This window comes from Durio zibethinus, chromosome 14 (assembly GCF_047325235.1).
Source record: "Durio zibethinus cultivar Kanyao isolate XHJ-2024 chromosome 14, ASM4732523v1, whole genome shotgun sequence".
NCBI classification, from domain to species: Eukaryota; Viridiplantae; Streptophyta; class Magnoliopsida; order Malvales; family Malvaceae; genus Durio; species Durio zibethinus.
The window spans coordinates 25,778,173-25,798,448 of NC_143175.1; the positions used below are offsets into that span (position 1 = coordinate 25,778,173).

At 32.2% G+C, this 20,276-nt stretch overlaps 1 protein-coding gene across 1 annotated transcript; it reads left to right on the plus strand.

The window, feature by feature from the left end:
• The first annotated feature begins 17,380 nt into the window (after positions 1 to 17,380).
• On the plus strand, positions 17,381 to 18,835 carry LOC111295650 (short-chain dehydrogenase reductase 2a-like). Its single transcript, XM_089742934.1, has 2 exons — positions 17,381 to 17,777; positions 17,887 to 18,835. Exons 1-2 carry the CDS (start codon positions 17,692 to 17,694, stop codon positions 18,701 to 18,703), a joined length of 903 nt encoding a protein of 300 aa, XP_089599060.1. The 5' UTR covers positions 17,381 to 17,691; the 3' UTR covers positions 18,704 to 18,835.
• The last annotated feature ends 1,441 nt before the right edge of the window (positions 18,836 to 20,276 follow it).

Sequence of the window (20,276 nt, forward strand, 5' to 3'; positions counted from 1 at the left end):
CCTTTGCGTTTTGATAATTTTGTTTTCACATGAAAGCAGTCCGTTTTTTTAACTAAATAGTAGGAGTGGTGCATGTTGGCATCAAATTTCACAATTTACATCGAGTTAGCTAGCTATTTGTTGGAAATTGAAAATGACATGATGGATTGGGCACCATTACCTTCATCAGGCAAAAGCTAGCATTAACAAAATGAAATACTTATTAATTAAAGTGTATAAATCATTATGATTTTATTAAGACTATGGCCATTTTAATTTGTTACTGGTGAAGCGAAAAGATATGGAAACAATTGTATAGCCCATAGATATGCTTCCGAAGATATATGTCCCAATTCTCTAATTCCATATTGCTTGGGACTTGGGAGAATATACTAAACTACTATTATATGGCTTAATAAGTTATTGTAGACACCTAAATTTGTTCTGGAGTTTACCTTTTGATTAATTAAAAAAATAAAAATGAAAAAAACGAAAAAAGTAGATGAATTGGTGTAAAATTGGGCTAAAGAGTTTGGATTGAATTGAGGGAGGTTGGATGAGACTAAAAGTTTAGAGGAGTTGGGATTCCCATTCGACTTAGGATTCTATCCTATAAATATAGATTATAACCAAGCTTGCTAGGATATATAGAAAATATACATGGAAAAAAAAAGAGAGAGAGAAACAGAAGCGAGGAAGGAGTGTTTAGCAATATTAGGAATTTTAGATTTTTTTTTTGAATTTTTTTTCTAAAATTTTTTTGGAAAGTTCTAGAATTCGGTGAATTTTTCAACAAAAATTCAAGTTTTTTGGTAACCGTCCTACTAGAAACCCAGTTTCCAATGATATAACCCAGAAACCGACAATTTTTCCTGAGACATTCAACCAGAAATGGCGATCGAAAATCGCCTAAAGAGAGAAGTAGAGAAGAGAGAGAGAATGCAGGGAAACATATGAGGAAAGAAGAATTTTTTTCCTTTTATACGCAAGCTAAACGACATTATTTTGTGTCAGCACTTAAACTAGGATCCGTGCGTTTTGTCAAGATCCAACTCGACTTGTAGCGCACCCGAACCAATAACCCATTTTTTCTACCTGGGCACCAGCTGAGCCGTTTTCAAGCCGAGCTGTACCTTTGAGCCGTTTTTGTCTCTCAAGTTGAGTCAAGTCATTTCAAGATTTTTTTAATTAATTAATTAATATTATTATTAAATTAAAATTATTTGGTATTCTTTAATTTTTTTATTTTTTTATTTTTAATGATTTTTCTAAAATAAAAATTCTAAAAAAAAATATTTTTAAGAAAAATTGATACTTTCAACTTTTTCAAAATAAAGTTGAAAGTATCAATTTTCTTTAAAAATAAAGTTTCTAAAATAAAAAAATTTCAAAAACATTTTGGGGAGGAAGTTGAAAGTATCAATTTCTCTGAAAATAAAAAAGTTTAAAAAATATTTTTAAGAAAAAGTTAAAAGTATTAATTTTTTTAAAAAATAAAGTTTCTAAAATAAAATTTTCCAAAAACATTTTGCGAGGGGAAGTTGAAAGTATCAATTTTCTCAAAAATAAAAAAGTTAAAAAAATATTTTTAGGAAAAAATTGAAAGTATTAATTTTTCTTAAAAATAAAGTTTCTAAAATAAAAATTTTCAAAAACATTTTGGATGGGAGAAAGTTGAAAGTATCAATTTTTCTTAAAAATAAAATTTTTTAAATAAAAATTTTCAAAAAATATTTTTGAGAAAAAGTTGAAAGTATTAATTTTCTTTAAAAATAAAATTTCTAAAATATAAAAATTTTTAAAAGATATTTTTAAGGAAAAGTTGAAAGTACCAATTTTTCTCAAAAATAACAATTATCAAGAAAAATAGTTTAAGAAAAAGTTGAAAGTATCAATTTTTCTTAAAATAAAAACTCCAAATGCTTTAAAAAAAAGTTGAATGTATCAATTTTTCTTGTACGAATATATATATATATATATATATAAGGAAAAGAATTTGCATCAAAAGTTGAATTACTATTCTTTTTTTTTTCTTTTTTTTCTTTTCTTGAAAATTTTTAATGTTAAATAATCCGACGATGGAGTATCTATAAGTGAAACAGTAATTTTCTTACATACTCTTGAGGTGAGAAAATTTTTTTAATTTTCTACCAAAAGTATTAGAGTTAATTAAGAATAATTTTCAATAATTAATTACTTGATAAAATTTTTAAGGCTTATTGGATAATACGAAATTGAGCTGGTACCATCTTTCAATGGATGTTGTGAGGGTATTATAACCTTCCTCACTCGTAACCGAACTCCCGAACCCTATTCTGGTCAGTAGACCTGAACCCATTCTTTTAGGGACCCTTAAGCTTAAGTGTTCCTTGAAATGATGATTCCTTAGGTGGTCAATCACATCTAAACAAAAAAATTTAGTGGCAACTCCTTAAGTCAATGTCTAGCGATAGATCCCCAGATCTAAATGTTATGACAGTTTGGTGACTCAATTGGGGACAAGTCGAGAGTCAGGCTAGCAAATAAATTCGTGTTATTCAAAAGCCTAATAAAATTGAACATTTTGTATAGATTTTTTATTCATTTATATTTATTTACTTTGTTAATTATGTCATTCATATGCATGTGCCTAACATGAGCTCTATACTCAAGCTCTGTCCCTCTAGGAGGGAGTAAAGTACCTATTGCTTTTATGAGATTTTAATGCCTCCGCAGTGGCTAGCGAAATACTCCCACTCAAATTAAATATTTTTTGCTTATAGCCTGTAATGGGTGAGGATTGTGGGTGCTTTACTAGTTTGTAATGACGATGATGTAAGGAATAATTTGGAAACCTTTAGACTTTAACCTCGAACCACATATTGTGGACCTTAAAAGTGCCTAACCTATAAATAGAGCCATCTCCTTCCTTTTAAAATTGACCAAAAACATAGGATTCATTCCTCTTATTGTGTGTGACATTTTAATTTTTTTATTTATTTCTTCTTATGTGATGTACTAACCTCTTCTCTTATTCATGTTTGCATCGTTCATGCTCATATCATAGAGTTGCATAAAGAACATTTGCTTAAAAGACGGTCTTCAACAAAGAGTTTTTCATAGATTCCATAAAACGACTAGTTTACTCTTCGTCTGTATTAGCTCATTGTGAGTCACCCAACAAAGTAAAGGTCCAATAAAAAATGATTCAACTAAAGAAGGGGGATTGTCTACCGATTGGCTATGATTCCACTTTGACTTAAGATACATTCATCCTCCTTAAATAAAATAATCTAGAAGATTTAGTTGATATATGAGAAAAGATGAGTCTGGCTAGACAAGAGGAGTTTTGCCAGAGGTGTGGATATATAGCACACCTCTTTGCAATGAATGTCGACAATCAATTAATTAAAGTTTCAATGCAATTTTGGGATCTTGCATACAAGTGTTTCATCTTCAATAAAGTTGATATGACATCCGCCATTGAAGAATATTCGACTTTGTTGGGTTTGCACCTTAAAGCTCCTGACAAGATATATGTCAAAAAACATAAATCAAGATTTCAAAAAAATTTGACCAATCTTATGGGGATAGATAAAGAGATTGTGGATTATCAGACGAAGAAGAAACAAAAACAAGTTTGCCTCCCTTGAAAGTTTTTTCATGATTTTCTAGTACAACATACCGATGAAGAACGAGGGTTAGACGTATTTGTTTTAGCTATATACGGACTGGTGATATTTTCAAAGGTTTTAACTTATATTGAAATAGCAGTGATTAACTTATTCGAAAGTGTTATCAATGGTTGTAACCCTTCAACAGTAATATTAATAGAGACTATCAGATCTTTGAGTTACTATCGTCGAAATGGTAGGCGTTTTATAGGCTACATACAGTTATTGTACTTATAGATGAAAAATCACTTTGAGTGGAAAAAATGTGCTTTCTCGAAGCTTTATGTTCTTAGTTGAGCTTTGATCAAGGAATTTTACGAAAGTGGAATGTCAAAACAAAAGTCTAAGAAAGAGTGGGTAGCTTTCTTACAAAAACTGACAAGCACTGAAGTAAGATGGTTGATCCCATGAATGAATCATGAACCTATGCTATATTAGTATGGAGATAACACTATGGTCCCACTACTAAATTTATGGGGAGTAACAAGTTATACACCACTTCTAGTGAGAAGGTAGTTTAGGGTAGAACAGTTCATTCTCATGACACATAAGCTTCATCAATCAAAATTTTCTTACAGTGAGCCAAAAGTATTTCAGAGGATGAATGAGGTGATTAAGGCATGAAAAAACCTTCATAATGTAAGTCCTGGATTGTTCACTGATAAAGTAACTCAGGGGTACTTGGTTTGGAGAGCAAGACAAAGACATAAAATGGTATTCACTTATGAAAGCTTTCAACTGCCAACAAAAAAAAAGCTCAAAAAAACACCATCAGAATTAGAACTTACAAGAAAAGAATTCAACGCCGAAAAAGATAGGTTAAAGCAAGAGATTCAGAAGCTTCAAGAGGAGAAAGATCAATGAAAAGATAGAGCTGAAAAGTATGAAGTCAAAGTTTGCAAGATTGCTAGGAAACGTGACACAACTGTCTAAAACTTATCGGAGTTACACCATGAACATAAGAGGTTGTATGTGAGGGTACAAGCTAAAAAAATAACAATTGTTGAGCTGACTGAAGAAAATACGCAATTGAAGTAAGAATACGTTGAATTCGAAAAAAATACCCAAGTACAGATAGAGAATAACATGTTGAACAGCTACTTAAGTAGGTTGAGATAGAAGTTGAATGAATAAAAAGACTACATTGCTGCATTGGTTAGAGAGCATAAAGAGTTATCATACCAAGTTTGGTGTGGTAAAAGGGAAAACTTAGGAAGACAGAAGTATATTAAGCACTTAATGACCCAAATTTACAAAAGAGTATATAAGGTAAGAGAGATGGTAGAAGAGGCAGAAGTATTGAAATAAGTGGTGGCCCTAGTAGGAGAACATGGACAGTGACTTTTAAACTTCATCGAGAAAGCTAGAGCCCAATATGAGCAAATCAAACGATTTTATGGTTATAACTCTAGGATAATAAATTCTATGTAAACGAAAGTTCTTTGGAATAAATGAAATATTTTGGTTGAACACTATCTCAAAGTAAATGTTATTCGCATACATGTATTTTCATTCATTGCATTCTTATTCATCATATTTAAAATAACCATGATATAGTCATATAAACTTGCTAATCCTAAAATATGGTATTCAAGGTTCAAAGATAGCTCCATCCAACAAAAATTCCACCCACCTATATAACACAAGTGTTAGAGCCAGACAATTGGAGTAAAAAAACTCTCATCGATTTGAAAAATTGAAAAAAGCATAAGAAAAGATTGAGAATAAGTTGAGTAAGATTTTGGATGCTCTCAACAAGCTAAATAAGAGAAAATGGATAGAAGAAAACACAAGCCAATAGGGCCCTCCATCACAAGAAGTGGTCGACCCTTTATATCGTTTAAGTTTTGGTCCATAACAAGCTCAGTCCACACAGGATATACCGTTACAACAGTTTACATATCCTGTATACCCTGAAATGCCATCAGTTTAAAATCTTAGGCATTATCATAGTTATGTAAATTCTGTCTTTACTAAAAAGGTAGTAGAACTAATCCAAGTTCCTGATCTTGATGACTTGAAAGAGAAGGAGAAAAAAAAGGCAAAGGTGGTGAAATCTCAAGAAGATTCAAAGATTAGTATGCTTGAACAAATGTTATGGACTATAGAAAGAATTGGGTTTTATGGTTCTGTTGATGCTACTAGACTATGCTTAGTCACAGATGTGGTTATTTCACCCAAGTTCAAAGTATTAGAATTTGAGAAATATGATGGTATAAAGTGCCTAAAAACTCATATCACCATGTATTGTTAAAAGATGATAGCCCATGCCCATAATAAAAAACTATTAATGCATGTTTTTTAAGATAGCCTTATGGGCTTCGCTGCTAGGTGGTATGTCCAGCTGGATAAAACTCGCATCCGTTCTTGGAGCGACATGGCCCATGACTTCATCAGTCAATATCGACATATCATGGATTTAGCTTTTAATCGTTTGTCTTTGCAGAACATGGAGAAAAAAACAAATGAGTCATTTAAAGAATATGCCCAAAAGTGGAAGGATGTAGCTTCTCAAGTACAACCACCTTTAACTGAAAAAAAAAACTACAGTGCTATTCATCAGTATTTTGAAATCTCTCTATTATGAAAAGATGATAGGGAATGCAACCAAGAATTTTGTCAACATGGTGATTTCGAGAGAAATTATTGAGAGTGCCATTAAGAATGACAAGTTATAAAGAGGAGAAGCATCAAGTAAAAGAGTCCCAAAGAAAAAAGAGATTAAAGCTCAAGCTATGAGCTTTGATAGGCAACAATTTAAGGGTTATCAACCCTACCCACCATAAGGATACACTCCATATTATCCTACTGTAAATAACACTTCTCCTTACCTGTACCAACCATTCCTACAGTCATATTATCTCCAAACATATCAACCATCTTTTAGGCCTTAAAATACCACCTACAGTCCTAACATTCAATCTGTCTCAAGACCTTAGACCCGTCCAGTTAGCCTAATAGGTGGATCATAAGAGCAATGGATTGCTCGTAAAAAGCTTGTGTTTGATCCAATTCTCATGACCTATACAGAGTTATATCGTGAGCTTTATAACAATCATCTGATTGTTCATAACAAATTAGAGCCAGTCAAGCCACCTTACTCTAAGTGATATGATTTCACAGCCCATTATGACTATCACTATGAGATTGCTGGTCATTTCACTAAAAATTACACTGCCTTAAAACATAAACTATCAAGAATGGAATGATTAGCTTCGATATAGGAGGGTAACTGCACCAAACGTTAGTGGTAATACTTTGCCTAATCACAATGTGAATGCTCTAAATGAGGAACCAAAGCGTCATTTGAAGAGAAAAATGACAGATATTAAGACATCTCTTAGTCAGCTATTTGATACTTTATGGAGAGCTGACATAATACAATCAGTGAGTTCGCACAATTATCATGAAGCTTATATAGCAGGCACTAATTATAAATATCATAGTGGGATAATTGATCATTCTATCGAAACTTGTGAACAGTTTAGCCAAGAGATACAAAAGCTCTGGGATTCATACCAGATGGAAGTCTATGAAGAAGAAAAAAATTTAAAGAGTGTTGAAGTATCTATAACTGACAAGCTTACAAAATTATTTTTAAAGCCAATAACGATTCACTGTGGGAACAAGCCAAAGCCAGTCATACACAAACTCATTCTTAGCCTAGTAACATTTAAAGTTCTGACTTCATTCCCATATAAAGATGATAAGGCTATACCCTAAAAATATGATTGTGATACAGTAATTCAGAGGCAAAAAGAGAATGCCTCTAAAACTAGTACTTCTAATATAATTGGTGTAGAAGGTATTACTCGAAGTGAAAGATGCTACACTCAAGAAATATTAAAAAAGGCTAGAAGAGAGAAAGCCAATATGAAAGAAGAATGAAATAACCTGAAGTGGAATCTGAAGAGGATTATCCGAAGTCGGTGTCAGAAAAAAAGGTTTGTGAATTTTTAAAGCTGGTAAAACATAGTGAATATTCAGTTGTTGAATAGTTAAACAAAATGTCAGCATGAATCTCATTATTATCATTGCTGTTAAACTTAGAACCATATCAAAATACCCTACTGAAAGTGTTGAACCAGGTATATGTGGCAGATAATGTATATGTTGAATATGTGAATCAACTGGCTAGAATTTTAGTCGTGTCAAATTATATTTCATTCAGTAATGATAAGATTCTTTCGAAAAAAAGTAGAGGTGCCAAGGCTCTGTATATCATAATCAAATATAAGAGTCATATTATAGCTAAGGTTCTTATTGATAATGATTCTACTATTAACGTCATGCCTATGTCAACTTTGACAAGGCTACCTATCGATTACTCCCATATGAAGGACAGTCAAATGGTCGTGCGAGCTTTTGATTGGTCTAAAAAAAAAGTCATGAAAGATATCGAAATACATTTGTAAATTGGGCTATGCAATTTTAATGTGAAGTTCAAGTAATGGATATCTCTCCATCTTACAAATATTTGCTAGGAAGGCCATGGATTCACATGGTAGGTGTTGTACCCTCTACCCTACACCAGAAGATCAAGTTTAATGTAGAAAGTCGATTGGTAGTGGTATTTGAAGAGGAAGACTTGCTAGTGACTCAGCCATTAAATACCTCATATGTGGAAGCTGCTAAAAAAGTAATGGAATGCTCTTATCGATCTTTTGAGTTAGTCAACTCTGTAGGTGAATGATATAAAAATTAACCCTTTTCAAAAATAATGTTAAATAAGGGCTGGTATCCAAGAGTAGGACTGGACAAGAACTTACAAAAAATAAAAGAACCCCCAATAGTGGTGGACAACAGTGAAAGGTTAGGCCTAGGTTATGAAACAGAATGATGAGAGATCAATACGAGACCAGTAAGTAAAACAGTAAAACTAATTATCATTCCACACTTGTACAAAACTTTCAGGTCTAGAGGATTCATGTACTCAAATGCAGAAGAAAATTGTCAACAAAGTATAGAAGAGGCATTCACCCAGTTAACCGTCCATACTATTGAAGATGAAAAGGGGTTTGAATAAAAAGGGTGGGTCTGTCTTTATCTGCCAGATTATGAGTTAAACAATTAGAGTATCATTGAAATATCTTTTACTTTTGAGACTAATTCAATGTAATTGTACGTCCTAATAGCTATTGCTCAAGGCATTGGGGTAAGCTTTCTTGTTTGGGTCATTTATCTTTTATTATTTTAATAAAGATTAGAAAGGATGCATTTTCATTCATTTCTTTTTGTGCCTTTATTATTGCCATTTTTTTTATTTTTCAAACACATCTTGCCACCATATCCCATTTCATTCAATTTCAAGTTTTTAAATGAACAAGAAGATAATTATGATAACGATCAAGAGATTAATTTTAAGAATTCAATTAACATTGATGAACTTGACAATGAAGATGATTCTGAAGAGTATGTTATACCTTCAGACCTAATGAGATTGATTGAATAAGAAAGTGAGTCAATTGACCCTCATTAGAAAATAACTGGCTTGGTGAATCTAGGAGATGAGGAGAATAAGAAAGAGGTCAAAATTAGCACTTCACTTTCATCAGAAGTTAAGCAACGTTTGGATTATCTATTTCGAGAATACATAGATATATTTGCTTGGTTTTACCAGGATATGCCAAGGCTAAGTACAAAGATAGTAGCGCACAGATTACCCCTGAAGCCAGAATGTAAGCCAGTCCAGTAGAAATTGAGGTGAATAAAGCATGAAATGCTACTAAAGATCAAAGAATAGGTGAAAAAATAGTTTGATACAAGTTTCTTACAAGTGGCTAAGTATCTAGAGTGGGTAGCCAATATAGTACTAATTTTTAAAAAAGATGAAAATATACGAATGTGTGTAGACTATCATGATTTGAATAGGGCTAGCTTAAAAGATAACTTTTTTTACCTTATATCGACACACTGGTAGATAATACTGCTAAACATTCAATGTTCTCCTTTATGAATGAGTTTTCAGGGTATAATCAGATAAAAATAATTACAGATGATATGGAAAATACCACTTTTATGATCATGTGAAGAACTTTTTGTTACAAAGTCATACCTTTTCGGTTGAAGAATGTTAAAGCATCATACCAACGAGCCATGGTGATGCTTTTTCATGACATGATACATAAAAAGATTGAGATGCATGTAGATGATATGATTGTAAAATTTTAAGAAAATAAAGATCATGTCACCAACCTCAGAAAGTTATATGAGAGGTTGAAAAAACTCTAACTCAAGTTGAACCCAGCCAAGTGCATATTCGGGGTAAAGTTAGGGAAATTGTTAGGCTTTCTTAGATGAATTAAAGTCGATCCAGATAAAACACAGAGTATTCAAAATTTATCACTTCTGAGTACACCAAAAGAAGTTTAAAATTTTTTGGGAAGATTGAACTATATTTTGTGGTTCATATCTTAACTTACTTATAAATGTGATCCCATTTTTAAGCTTCTTCACAAGAATAATCTTGGAGAATAGAACAAGGAATGCCAAGTGGCTTTTGATAAAATTAAGCAGTACTTGTTAAATCTTCTAGTGTTGGTGCCACATGTTTCAAGAAAACCCTTAATTTTATACCTGACAGTGTATGATAATTCAATGAGATGTGTGCTGAAACAGCAAGATGAATATGGTCGAAAAGAAAGAGTTATTTATTATTTGAGTAAAAAATTCACAGAATATGAGTCCAAGTATTCTTTTTTGGAGAAAATATATTGTGCATTAGCTTGGATTGCTAAAAGACTCAAACAATACATACTCTATCACATCACTTGGCTTATAGCAAAACTGGATCTAATTAAATACATATTCAAGAAACCTTCTTTGTTTGAAAGAATTGCTAGGTGGTAAGTGATACTCTCAGAATATGATATCATATATGTAAGCCAAAAAGTAATAAAAGAGAGTGCTATAGTTAAATTTCTTGTAGATCGTGCTACTAAAAAATACGAACCAATGAGATTGAAGTTCCTTGATGAAGATCTTATGATTGTTTCCCAATTAGAGAAGGGAAGCATGAAAAAAAATATTAGAAGATGTATTTTGATGGAGCTGCAAATACCTTGAAACATGAAATTGAGGTAATTCTGATTTTTTCAGAAGAACAATACTACCCTATAACAGTGAGGTTAAATTTCAATTGTACAAATAACATCGTTGAATATGAGGCATGTGTCATGGGTTTACAAGCTACTATAGATAGGAAAGTTAAAACAGTAAAAGTGTTTGGAGACTCAGCTCTAGTTATATATCAATTAAAGAGAGAATAAGAGACGAGAGATTCAAAACTCATTTCATATCATAACTATATTTTAGAGTTGATAAAGCAGTTTGAAGATATTTAGTTTGATCATTTACCTCGAGAGAATAATCTGATTATCGATATCTTGGCTACTCTAACTGTAATGATCCGAATTAGTGATAATATTGATATTCAACCTATTAGGTTAGATGTTAAGGATATGTCGACTCATTACTCTAATTTAGAAGAAGAAGAATAGGGGAAACTCTAGTTTTATGATATATTACAGTACATTAAAAACCAGTAATACCGAATTCAAGTAATAAAAAATGATAAAATGATCATCCGAATATTAACTATGAGCTTTTTCTTAGATGGAGATGTTCTGTACAAAACTATGATCAAGTATTGTTGAGGTATGTAAATAAGGCTGAAGCAAGAAAAATCATTGAAAAGATACGTGATGGAATATATGGGGTACATGCCAACAGACATATGATGGCAAGATAAATCATGAGAGTAGGGCATTACTAGTTGATAATAGAGAATGATTGTATTGATTACGTTAAAAAATATCATAAATACAAGATATATGCTGACAAGATTCATGCTTCACCATCTACTTTACATGTTTTAGCACCATCATTGCCATTTTCTATATGAGACATGGATGTCATTGGCCCTATTAACCCAAAGGTTTTTAATAGGCATAGGTTTATTTTCGTGATGATAGATTACTTCACGAAATGGGTGGAGACAACATCATATGCAAATGTAACACAATCTATGGTTTGTAAGTTCATAAAAAGGAAGATCATTTATATATATGAACTTTCAGAGAGAATCATTTCAGACAATGTCAAAATTTTGAATAGTAAGATAATGCAAAAAATATGTGCCCAATATAAGATCAAACATCATAATTCGATGCCATACAGTCTGAAAATGAATAGGACAGTTGAAGTAGCTAATAAGAATATAAAAAGAATTATTGAAAAGATGATCGAGACCTATAAAGACTGGCATGAGAAGTTACCATTTGCACTGCATGCATATTGAACATCGATGCGCATCTCTACTGAAAAATTTCATTTTTTTTGGTTTATGAGATGGAAGCTGTATTACCAGTGGAAGTAAAAATCTCATCCTTGAGAGTTCTAAAAGAAGTTGAATTGAAAGAGGCTGAATAGATTCGAGAACACTATAAACAGTTAAATTTCATAAAAGAAAAGAGGTTGACAGCATTGTGCCATGATCAACTATATCAAAAAAGAATGATGAAGGCTCATGATAAAAAAATTTAACCTTTTTATTTTTGAGAGGAAGGGTTAGTCTTGAAAAATTTTTTTTCAAATCAGCATGATAATAGAGAAAAATGGGCTTTGAATTGAGAAGGGCCATATGTGTAAGACGGGCTTTCTTAGGTGAAGCATTGATATTAGCTAAGATGGATGAAAGTGATTTATCCGATCTTATAAATTTTGATGCTGTGAAGAAGTACTATGCTTAAAAAAAATGAATGAAAAAAAATAAAGAAGGAAAAATAAAAAAAGAAGACTCAAGGCGAAAACCTCAAGAGGGCAGTTTGAGTCAAATGAGGGTTTATCTAAGTTAAAAACCTGAAAAGATAGCTTAGATAAGGAGAATACAGCATCAAATTTGAAAATTCATTGGCATGGAGGCTAGCATATTATGAAGAACTCTAAGTTGTCAAAGGTATCGGGTGGTTGAGTTTTTTGAAAAGGACCTCGAGATGTGTTATCATGGTTGTCTAATTGTTCATTTTTGGGCATTGTCTCTTTATACCGATCTTTGTAATTCTTTCTTAGTCAAAGTTTACTAGCATTTTTGCTAATAAAAGACATTCTATTTCATTCTTTATGTATATCTTTTGTTGACTATTTCCTAACCATTCTTATTCTTTTCTCCTTAATACCTTACAATGGAAGAAATGTGTGAATGCATTCTTACTTTTTTTTTTGTTTGAGATAATGATTGATAAATGAATAATAGCATGAAAGATTTCTACATTACATTGGAAAGGTCAATAGGGATAAGGATAAATTTGAGATGTTCAGTTCCTAATAAGGACATTAAATTTGGAAAAGAATTTTTAGCAGAAAAAATGTGAGAATTAAATGAAAGAAATGATTGAGAGATATGCTGATTTGGTCTTCGAAGAATAAAAGGTTGAGGCCCAAGAAAAGAGCTTGAAAAACTTGAGTACCACAACTGAATGAGAATTAATTAGCCTGCATTTGCATAGCATGCATTGAATTTCACATACATTGCATTTCACATAGCATATATTATATTTAAGAAAACATAGTGCATAAATTCAAAAAATAGAGGTATTATAGGATCCCACATGAAGAAGACAGATGTGAAGAATTTTTGATGTAAAAGTTTCAAATTTGAGTAAAAGCTTGTGAGGAAAGATTCTAATCCTTGAAAAAAGATATCTCTCGATATCAGGATCGATTTGTAAGACCCTTGGGCATAATCTCCTGAAATTCTTTCAAACACGATCTTTGACTCCTCTAGACATGATTGTTAATGAGCATTTATTTATTTTTTTAAAAGTCGTGGTTACCTCTATTTAGATGAGCAATTTATTTTTTGAAAAGTCGTGATTGCCTCTGTTTAGAGTAGCAAATTATTTTTTTCAAAGTTATGGTACCTCTGTTTAAATGAGTAATTTATTTTTTTAAAAATTGTGATGCCACTGTTTAGAGGAGCAATTTAATTCTTTAAAAGTTGTTGAGCCTCTGATTAGAGGAGCTTTGTTTATTTTTTTTCAAAAGTTGTTGAGCCTCTGTTTAAAGGAGCTTTGTTTATGTTTTTCAAAGTCGTTAAGCCTCTGCTTAGAGGAGCTTTGTTTATTTTTCAAAAGTCATTGAGCTTCTGTTTATAGGAGCTTTGTTTATTTTTCAAGAATTGTGAACCTCTCCTTAAAGGTGTTTCGAGTGTATTTTTTTTTTAAAAAATGAATGTGTCGACATAAATGGGGTGTTTACTTCTTTGCACAATTTCTGTTGTAAAGAAAATGCGCAAAGAGAGGCAACTGTAGACACCCAATCTATTCGGGGTCTACCTTTTGATTGATTAAAAAAATAAAATGAAAAAAGGTAGATGAATTGATTTAAAATTGGGCTAAATAGTTTGGATTGAATTGAGAGAGGCTGGATGAGACTAAAAGTCCAAAGTAGTTGGGATTCCCATTTGGCTTTGGATTCTATCCTATAAATATAGATCTTAACCAAGCTTGCTAGGATATACAAAAAACATACATGAAAAAAAATAAATAAATAAAATTTTCATAAAAACACATTTTGAGAAAAAGTTGGAAGTACGAATTTTACTCAAAAATAAAAATTATCAAGAAAAATATTTTAAGAAAAAGTTAAAAGTATCAATTTTTCTTAAAGTAAAATTTTTAAAATAAAATTTTCATAAAAACACATTTTGAGAAAAAGTTGGAAGTACGAATTTTACTCAAATATAAAAATTATCAAAAAAAATATTTTAAGAAAAAGTTAAAAGTATCAATTTTTCTTGTACAAAAGCAATGAGTTTTTTTTAAAATATATATATATATATATAAAGAAAAGAATTTGCATTAAAAGTTGAATCATTATTCTTTTTTTTTCTTTTCTTGAAAATTTTTAATGTTAAATAATACGACGATGGAATCTCTGCAAATGAAACAGTAGTTTTCTTGCATACTCTTGAGGTGAGAAAATTTTCTTAATTTTCTGTCAAAAGTATTGGAGTTAATTAAGAATAATTTCTAATAATTAATTGCTTGGTAAAATTTTTAAGGCTTATTGGATAATACGAAATTGAGCTAGTATCATCTTTCGATAGGCGTTATGAGAGTGCTATAACTTTCTTCGCTCGTAATTGAACTCCTAAACTCTGTTCTGATTAGTAGATTGGAGCCTATTATTTTAAAAACTTTTAAGCTTAGGTGTTTTTTGAAAGGATATATTCTTTAGGTGATCAATCGTACCTAGATAAAAAAAATTAATGATAATTCTTTAAGTTAATGTCAATGATAGATTTTCAAATCTAAACGTTATGACAGTTATCATTATAATTTTGTGTTTAAAAAAAAGAATGAAAAATGATAGCGGCATTATAGGTACATACATATTCTCTTTTTGACGACCTGGAGAAGAAAAATTAAAGAATTTGGGAACAAAAACCTTTTACTCAAATTAGTCTCTACTAGGTGGTCTTGCCATTTGAGTTAAATCTAGGAGAGCATCTAAGTCTAGCTGAAGCTATGATCCATGGATTACAGACCATTAAAACCAACTAGCAAAACTCCAAGAGATGCCAGCCAGCCAGCCCGCCAGTCAGGCACCAACATCTTGATCTTGGATAAGTTCTTAATCCAGTAGTCTGCATGATTAGTTTTTATTTGGTGTATAAAATGATGTATAAGATAAGATAATAATTATTATATATCATGCTTAGTTTGTATCTAAAAATAAAACAAAATTGTAATAAGATGATTCAATCTTGTTAAAATGAAAATAATTATTTTTAATTCATAATAATAAATTTTTATATTTTATTATATTTTTAAAAATAAAAAATAATTTTAATTAATAAATAAAATATTTTATTTTAATCCTTATATATATCAAATATAAAATAGATATATTATTTAATACATTAGCTCCTTACATGGGATTACAGACCTGCACCTGCCAACTTCACATGGCAAATTGCCATCATATCTTAAATTGAAAATTCTCGGTCAATTTAAACTAAGATAAAATTATATTTATATATATATATATATGGTCCCTGACATATTTTCAGATTCCATTCTGAGTGTTTTTATTAACTCAGTTTGTCCCATTTTTCATTAGGATAAGCATGAATTGGTGGATGCAGGGTATGCCCTGGCTAATATCAAATTTGGTTAGGCTAATGGCCCATTTAATGCCTCTGGGCGATGGCTTCCACTACCACTGCTTAAATTATATAATAATCAGAAAAAAATAAGACCTAATAACAAGCTTAAATGAAAACCAGTGTTGGTATTCGGTAAAGTTGAGCAGAGAACAAATAATACGGCTGGTAACTCCGACACAAGGTAGGGAACTGGATTAACCTGTTCTGATTTGATTTGTTTGTGCCTATAATGTTGTTAAACTATTTATAAAATGTAAATGATTCTTTTTAATATTCAATATTTTAGTAATGGGTTTATTTGTGCTTATTTTTTTAGTTTTTCATTAACAATAAAATGAATAATAACTAAAATAATGATAGGCCCCAACATATCAGGTCTCTCTTTGAACATCTTGGTATGCAGGTCTTTGTTTATTCACCAAAATCTTTCTCATTCGATACGATACGAGAGAGAGAGAGAGAGCACATATATTCCTTCTCAAACTAGCCAGTCTGGCTGAGCGTCTCCAGAATATGGGCAGAGATATTGTTTACATAACCAATGACCTGTCAGGTTTAAGTGCATAAAACAGTTGAGCAGCTAATTCATCAGTCCAAATAAGGCAGATCAGAAGATAGGCAAGAATAGATGAACCTCGAAGGCTTAAACAAGCCAGATTTGTCATAAACTTGAGGCCTCTTTTTATTTTTTTTTGGTGGCATCTATTTTTGACAGCCACTTTAAAACTCATCAAAAAACAAGTCCAAGCTGGATGTACGAGCATGAATGTTACCCTATTAGTCAGCTAATAATATATATTTATTTATTTATCCAAAGAAGCAGCATCCAAACCAACGAAAGCTGCAGATAGTAGCAACAATGAAACAATCACCCTCATGAAACATAGAGGCACACAATCCCCAAGCCTTGCATAGGTTCCTTTTTACTTAGTCCGCAGCAATGTTCTTAAGGCCGAAAGAGCATGAATTTAAAACTGCAACAATAGAAAAGAATAGGTTGTGAACAGAGTTCATCATTCAGTGTCCTGTTGATGCAAAATTCTTATAATGGGTAGACCTAACATTAATTGCAGGATTAATTTGTCATTTCTGCTTACCAGTTTAATAAACAACTGCAGCTTATTAGTTTCAGATATATTGTTTCCTTCAACTTATTAATTTCCACTGCCATGCCTTTGCCCAGGCTGGGAATTGCTCCTTTTTAATTATTAGTACTACTAGTTTACATATTTGGATTCCTCGATATTATATTGCGGGTTAATTTGACATAGAGATGTTGACGCATTCACCTAATTAAAGCGGCAACCATGTTCAACTCGGTTTTAATTATTTTTATTTATGAGTTTTGGCTCTCGATGATGATGATGACGAAGATCATATGGATTGAAATGTAGAGGTTTGACCATATATAGCTAGCCATGGTCCTAAACAAGGGAAGGTTGAAAAGCTTTCTTTTTTTTTCCTTTTGCCTGGAAAAGAGGCATTAATTTAAAGGTAGTAATTTAGGAAGTAACATTGATAACTGAAGATTCTGAATTAATTGTTTTATTAGCAGACAAACAAAAGAAATTTGATAACTGAAGGCGGAGGAGTATGTGTTTTTGACAAGGTTTTCTGGGCCCTAAGCAGGACAGATGGGAGGCATGCATATACCATTATATAGGATAGCTGTGTATCTATTACATTACATGGAAGAAAATTTTGTTCTCGACGGACGATTAAGGTTTAGGAAGTTGCCTAGAAAAGTCTCCTAATAGAGAACTACTCATTCCTCTGCCTATAAATATCTTCATTTCTCCTACCAGAAAGAAACAACAATTTTATTCTATATATTCTCCCACGCAATTTGCTCTGTTCCACACATTCTACTTTTGCTTCACAGTTTAAAACATGCCTGCCCAAGTGATGCCTGCGAAAACTCTTCAAGCTCTCCATGTCTTGGGAAAAGAAAACAATTCTTCTCCACATCCTAAAAGGTAATATCATCTTCACATTTCCCTGCTGCCCTTTAATAGTTCAATTTATTGCTATCAAACACTAGAATACACAAGGAATTGATTAAATCATTCTGTTGCAATCATACAGGTTGGACGGAAAAATTGCAATTGTAACAGGAGGCGCTAGAGGGATTGGAGAGGCAACAGTGACGCTTTTTGCTAGACATGGTGCCAAAGTAGTCATTGCAGATGTAGAGGACACGCTTGGAGCTGCGCTTGCTAATTCCTTGTCTCCTTCAGTCACGTTTGTTCATTGTGATGTTAGCCTGGAAAAAGACATTGAAAACTTAGTAAATTCAACAATTTCCTGCTATGGGAGGCTTGATATCCTTTTTAACAATGCCGGGGTGCTTGGGAATCAGAAAAAGCACAAAAGCATTGTTGATTTTGACATCGATGAGTTCGATAATGTTATGCGAGTGAACGTGAGAGGAATGGCACTAGGAATCAAGCATGCGGCACGTGCAATGATTCCCAGGGGTGGCGGGTGCATCATTTCCACGGCTAGTGTGGCCGGAGTCATGGGAGGCCTTGGTCCACATGCTTACACAGCGTCAAAGCACGCCATTGTTGGGTTGACTAAGAACGCAGCTTGTGAATTAGGCCGCTATGAGATTAGAGTCAATTGCATTTCTCCATTCGGAGTGGCTACATCCATGCTTGTTAATGCATGGAGAAGCGATGATGAAGAAGAGGAATGCGTTGGGATTCCTTGCCTGCAAGAAATGGAGAAGATGGAGGAATTTGTGAGAGGGCTTGCCAATTTAAAAGGTCCAACTCTCAGGGCTAAAGACATAGCTGAGGCTGCTTTATATCTTGCTAGTGATGAATCTAAATATGTTAGTGGCCATAATCTTGTCGTGGATGGTGGAATTACAACCTCAAGAAATTGTGTTGGCTTGTAACAACATTTTCCGGCGTTGTCTTTTTAACTTTTCATTCTCAACAGATTCCCTCATGTGTAAATTTTCAGTTTATTAATTAAAACCTGATAATTTGGGTTTAAAAGTTTATTTGTTTGTATGGTAATATTACATTTTTTTCTTATTATTATTATATTTGAGGCCTTAGAATTGATATTTACACAATATAAATTGGCAGAATTGCAAGATTTATTTTAAGCCTTCTAGGTTTTCTTTTTCACAAAGAAAATGATAGTTTACTGAAAAAGTTGAAAATGCTGAAAATAGATCGCAAATTTATTAAATATCGCTTGTTTGTTGGAAGTGATTACATGAATTTTTTAATATTTTAGGTTTGAGACATATGCTCCCGATTATAGAGATGCAGTCACAATCAGAATTCACAATGAAAACCCCGCCCAAGGAGAAAGATTGCCGACAAAAGATGTCATATACCGTGCTTTAATAGATTCAAAGTACAAACTCACATAAAAGACTCAATAAGGTATATATAGAGGAAGGTGTAAGCAGTAAACAATACGTAAGTCAGAGTCCAGCACGAAATAAATTCTATATATATATATATATATATATGTTAAGCCAACATGATCGGTGGGCCTTTTTCCTTGTGTGTAAGGGGACTGCATGCAGCCTCTGTAAGAGTGATTGAAAAGATACGGGCGGCCAGCAGCCCTCTCAATTCTAGAGATTTTAAAAAGAAAACCCCCATTTGATGTGAAGGAGACCTTGAACCTTGGTGATGTTTTTCTTTTTGGCCAAACTTGTATTGAATCCACTTTATATCTATATATATGTCGCTTGCATTCTTAAATATTAGACTAGTAGAGAATACGGCTGAAACTAATAATTTAGAACTCTTTTTACAATTAAGTTTCAGACATAAGAAAAGGAGAACAAGAAGTAAGTTTATGAGATGAAACAGAGAGTTTTGATTACTTGGAGTTCAATAATCAACTTTTTATACATACAAATTAAAAAGCAATTTTATTCTTTTTTTCAAAAAAAATAATTATCATTAATAAATCCACTCTTTCTCGATCCTTAATTTTTTACATGCCCCTTTTCATTCTAATGAAAGTGAGATTTAATCATCCCACAAATATGACACCGTCAAAAAGATTTTATGAAACTATCAGTTTCCCTAGCTACCGCTTTCAATTTCTATACATCTTTTTTGATAGTCAAGTTAAGAAAATATCTTATAATTTACGGGAGCTGGCATGGCATGGAGCAGTGTGTGTAGAGAATCTAGGTTTTGAAGCTGCCACAGAAAGGTGAGTCAAACTTCAAACATTACCTAACCCAACCTAGCTAGCTAGCATGAGTTATATAAATCCCTTTCCTTGAATGAAAAATCCATTTTAAAATTTAAAATTTGACGTTCTAATCTTGGTTGATGCCAGGTAGTTAGGTATGTTTCATAACATTTAATTACGCCAAATCCTTTATTCGGAGATACGTAACAGTAAGTTGTAAAACTATATTATATATACTGAGAGATCGATGGGTGAAGGATATGCTCATTTTTCTTCCTCTTCTTCTTCTTCTTCTTCCT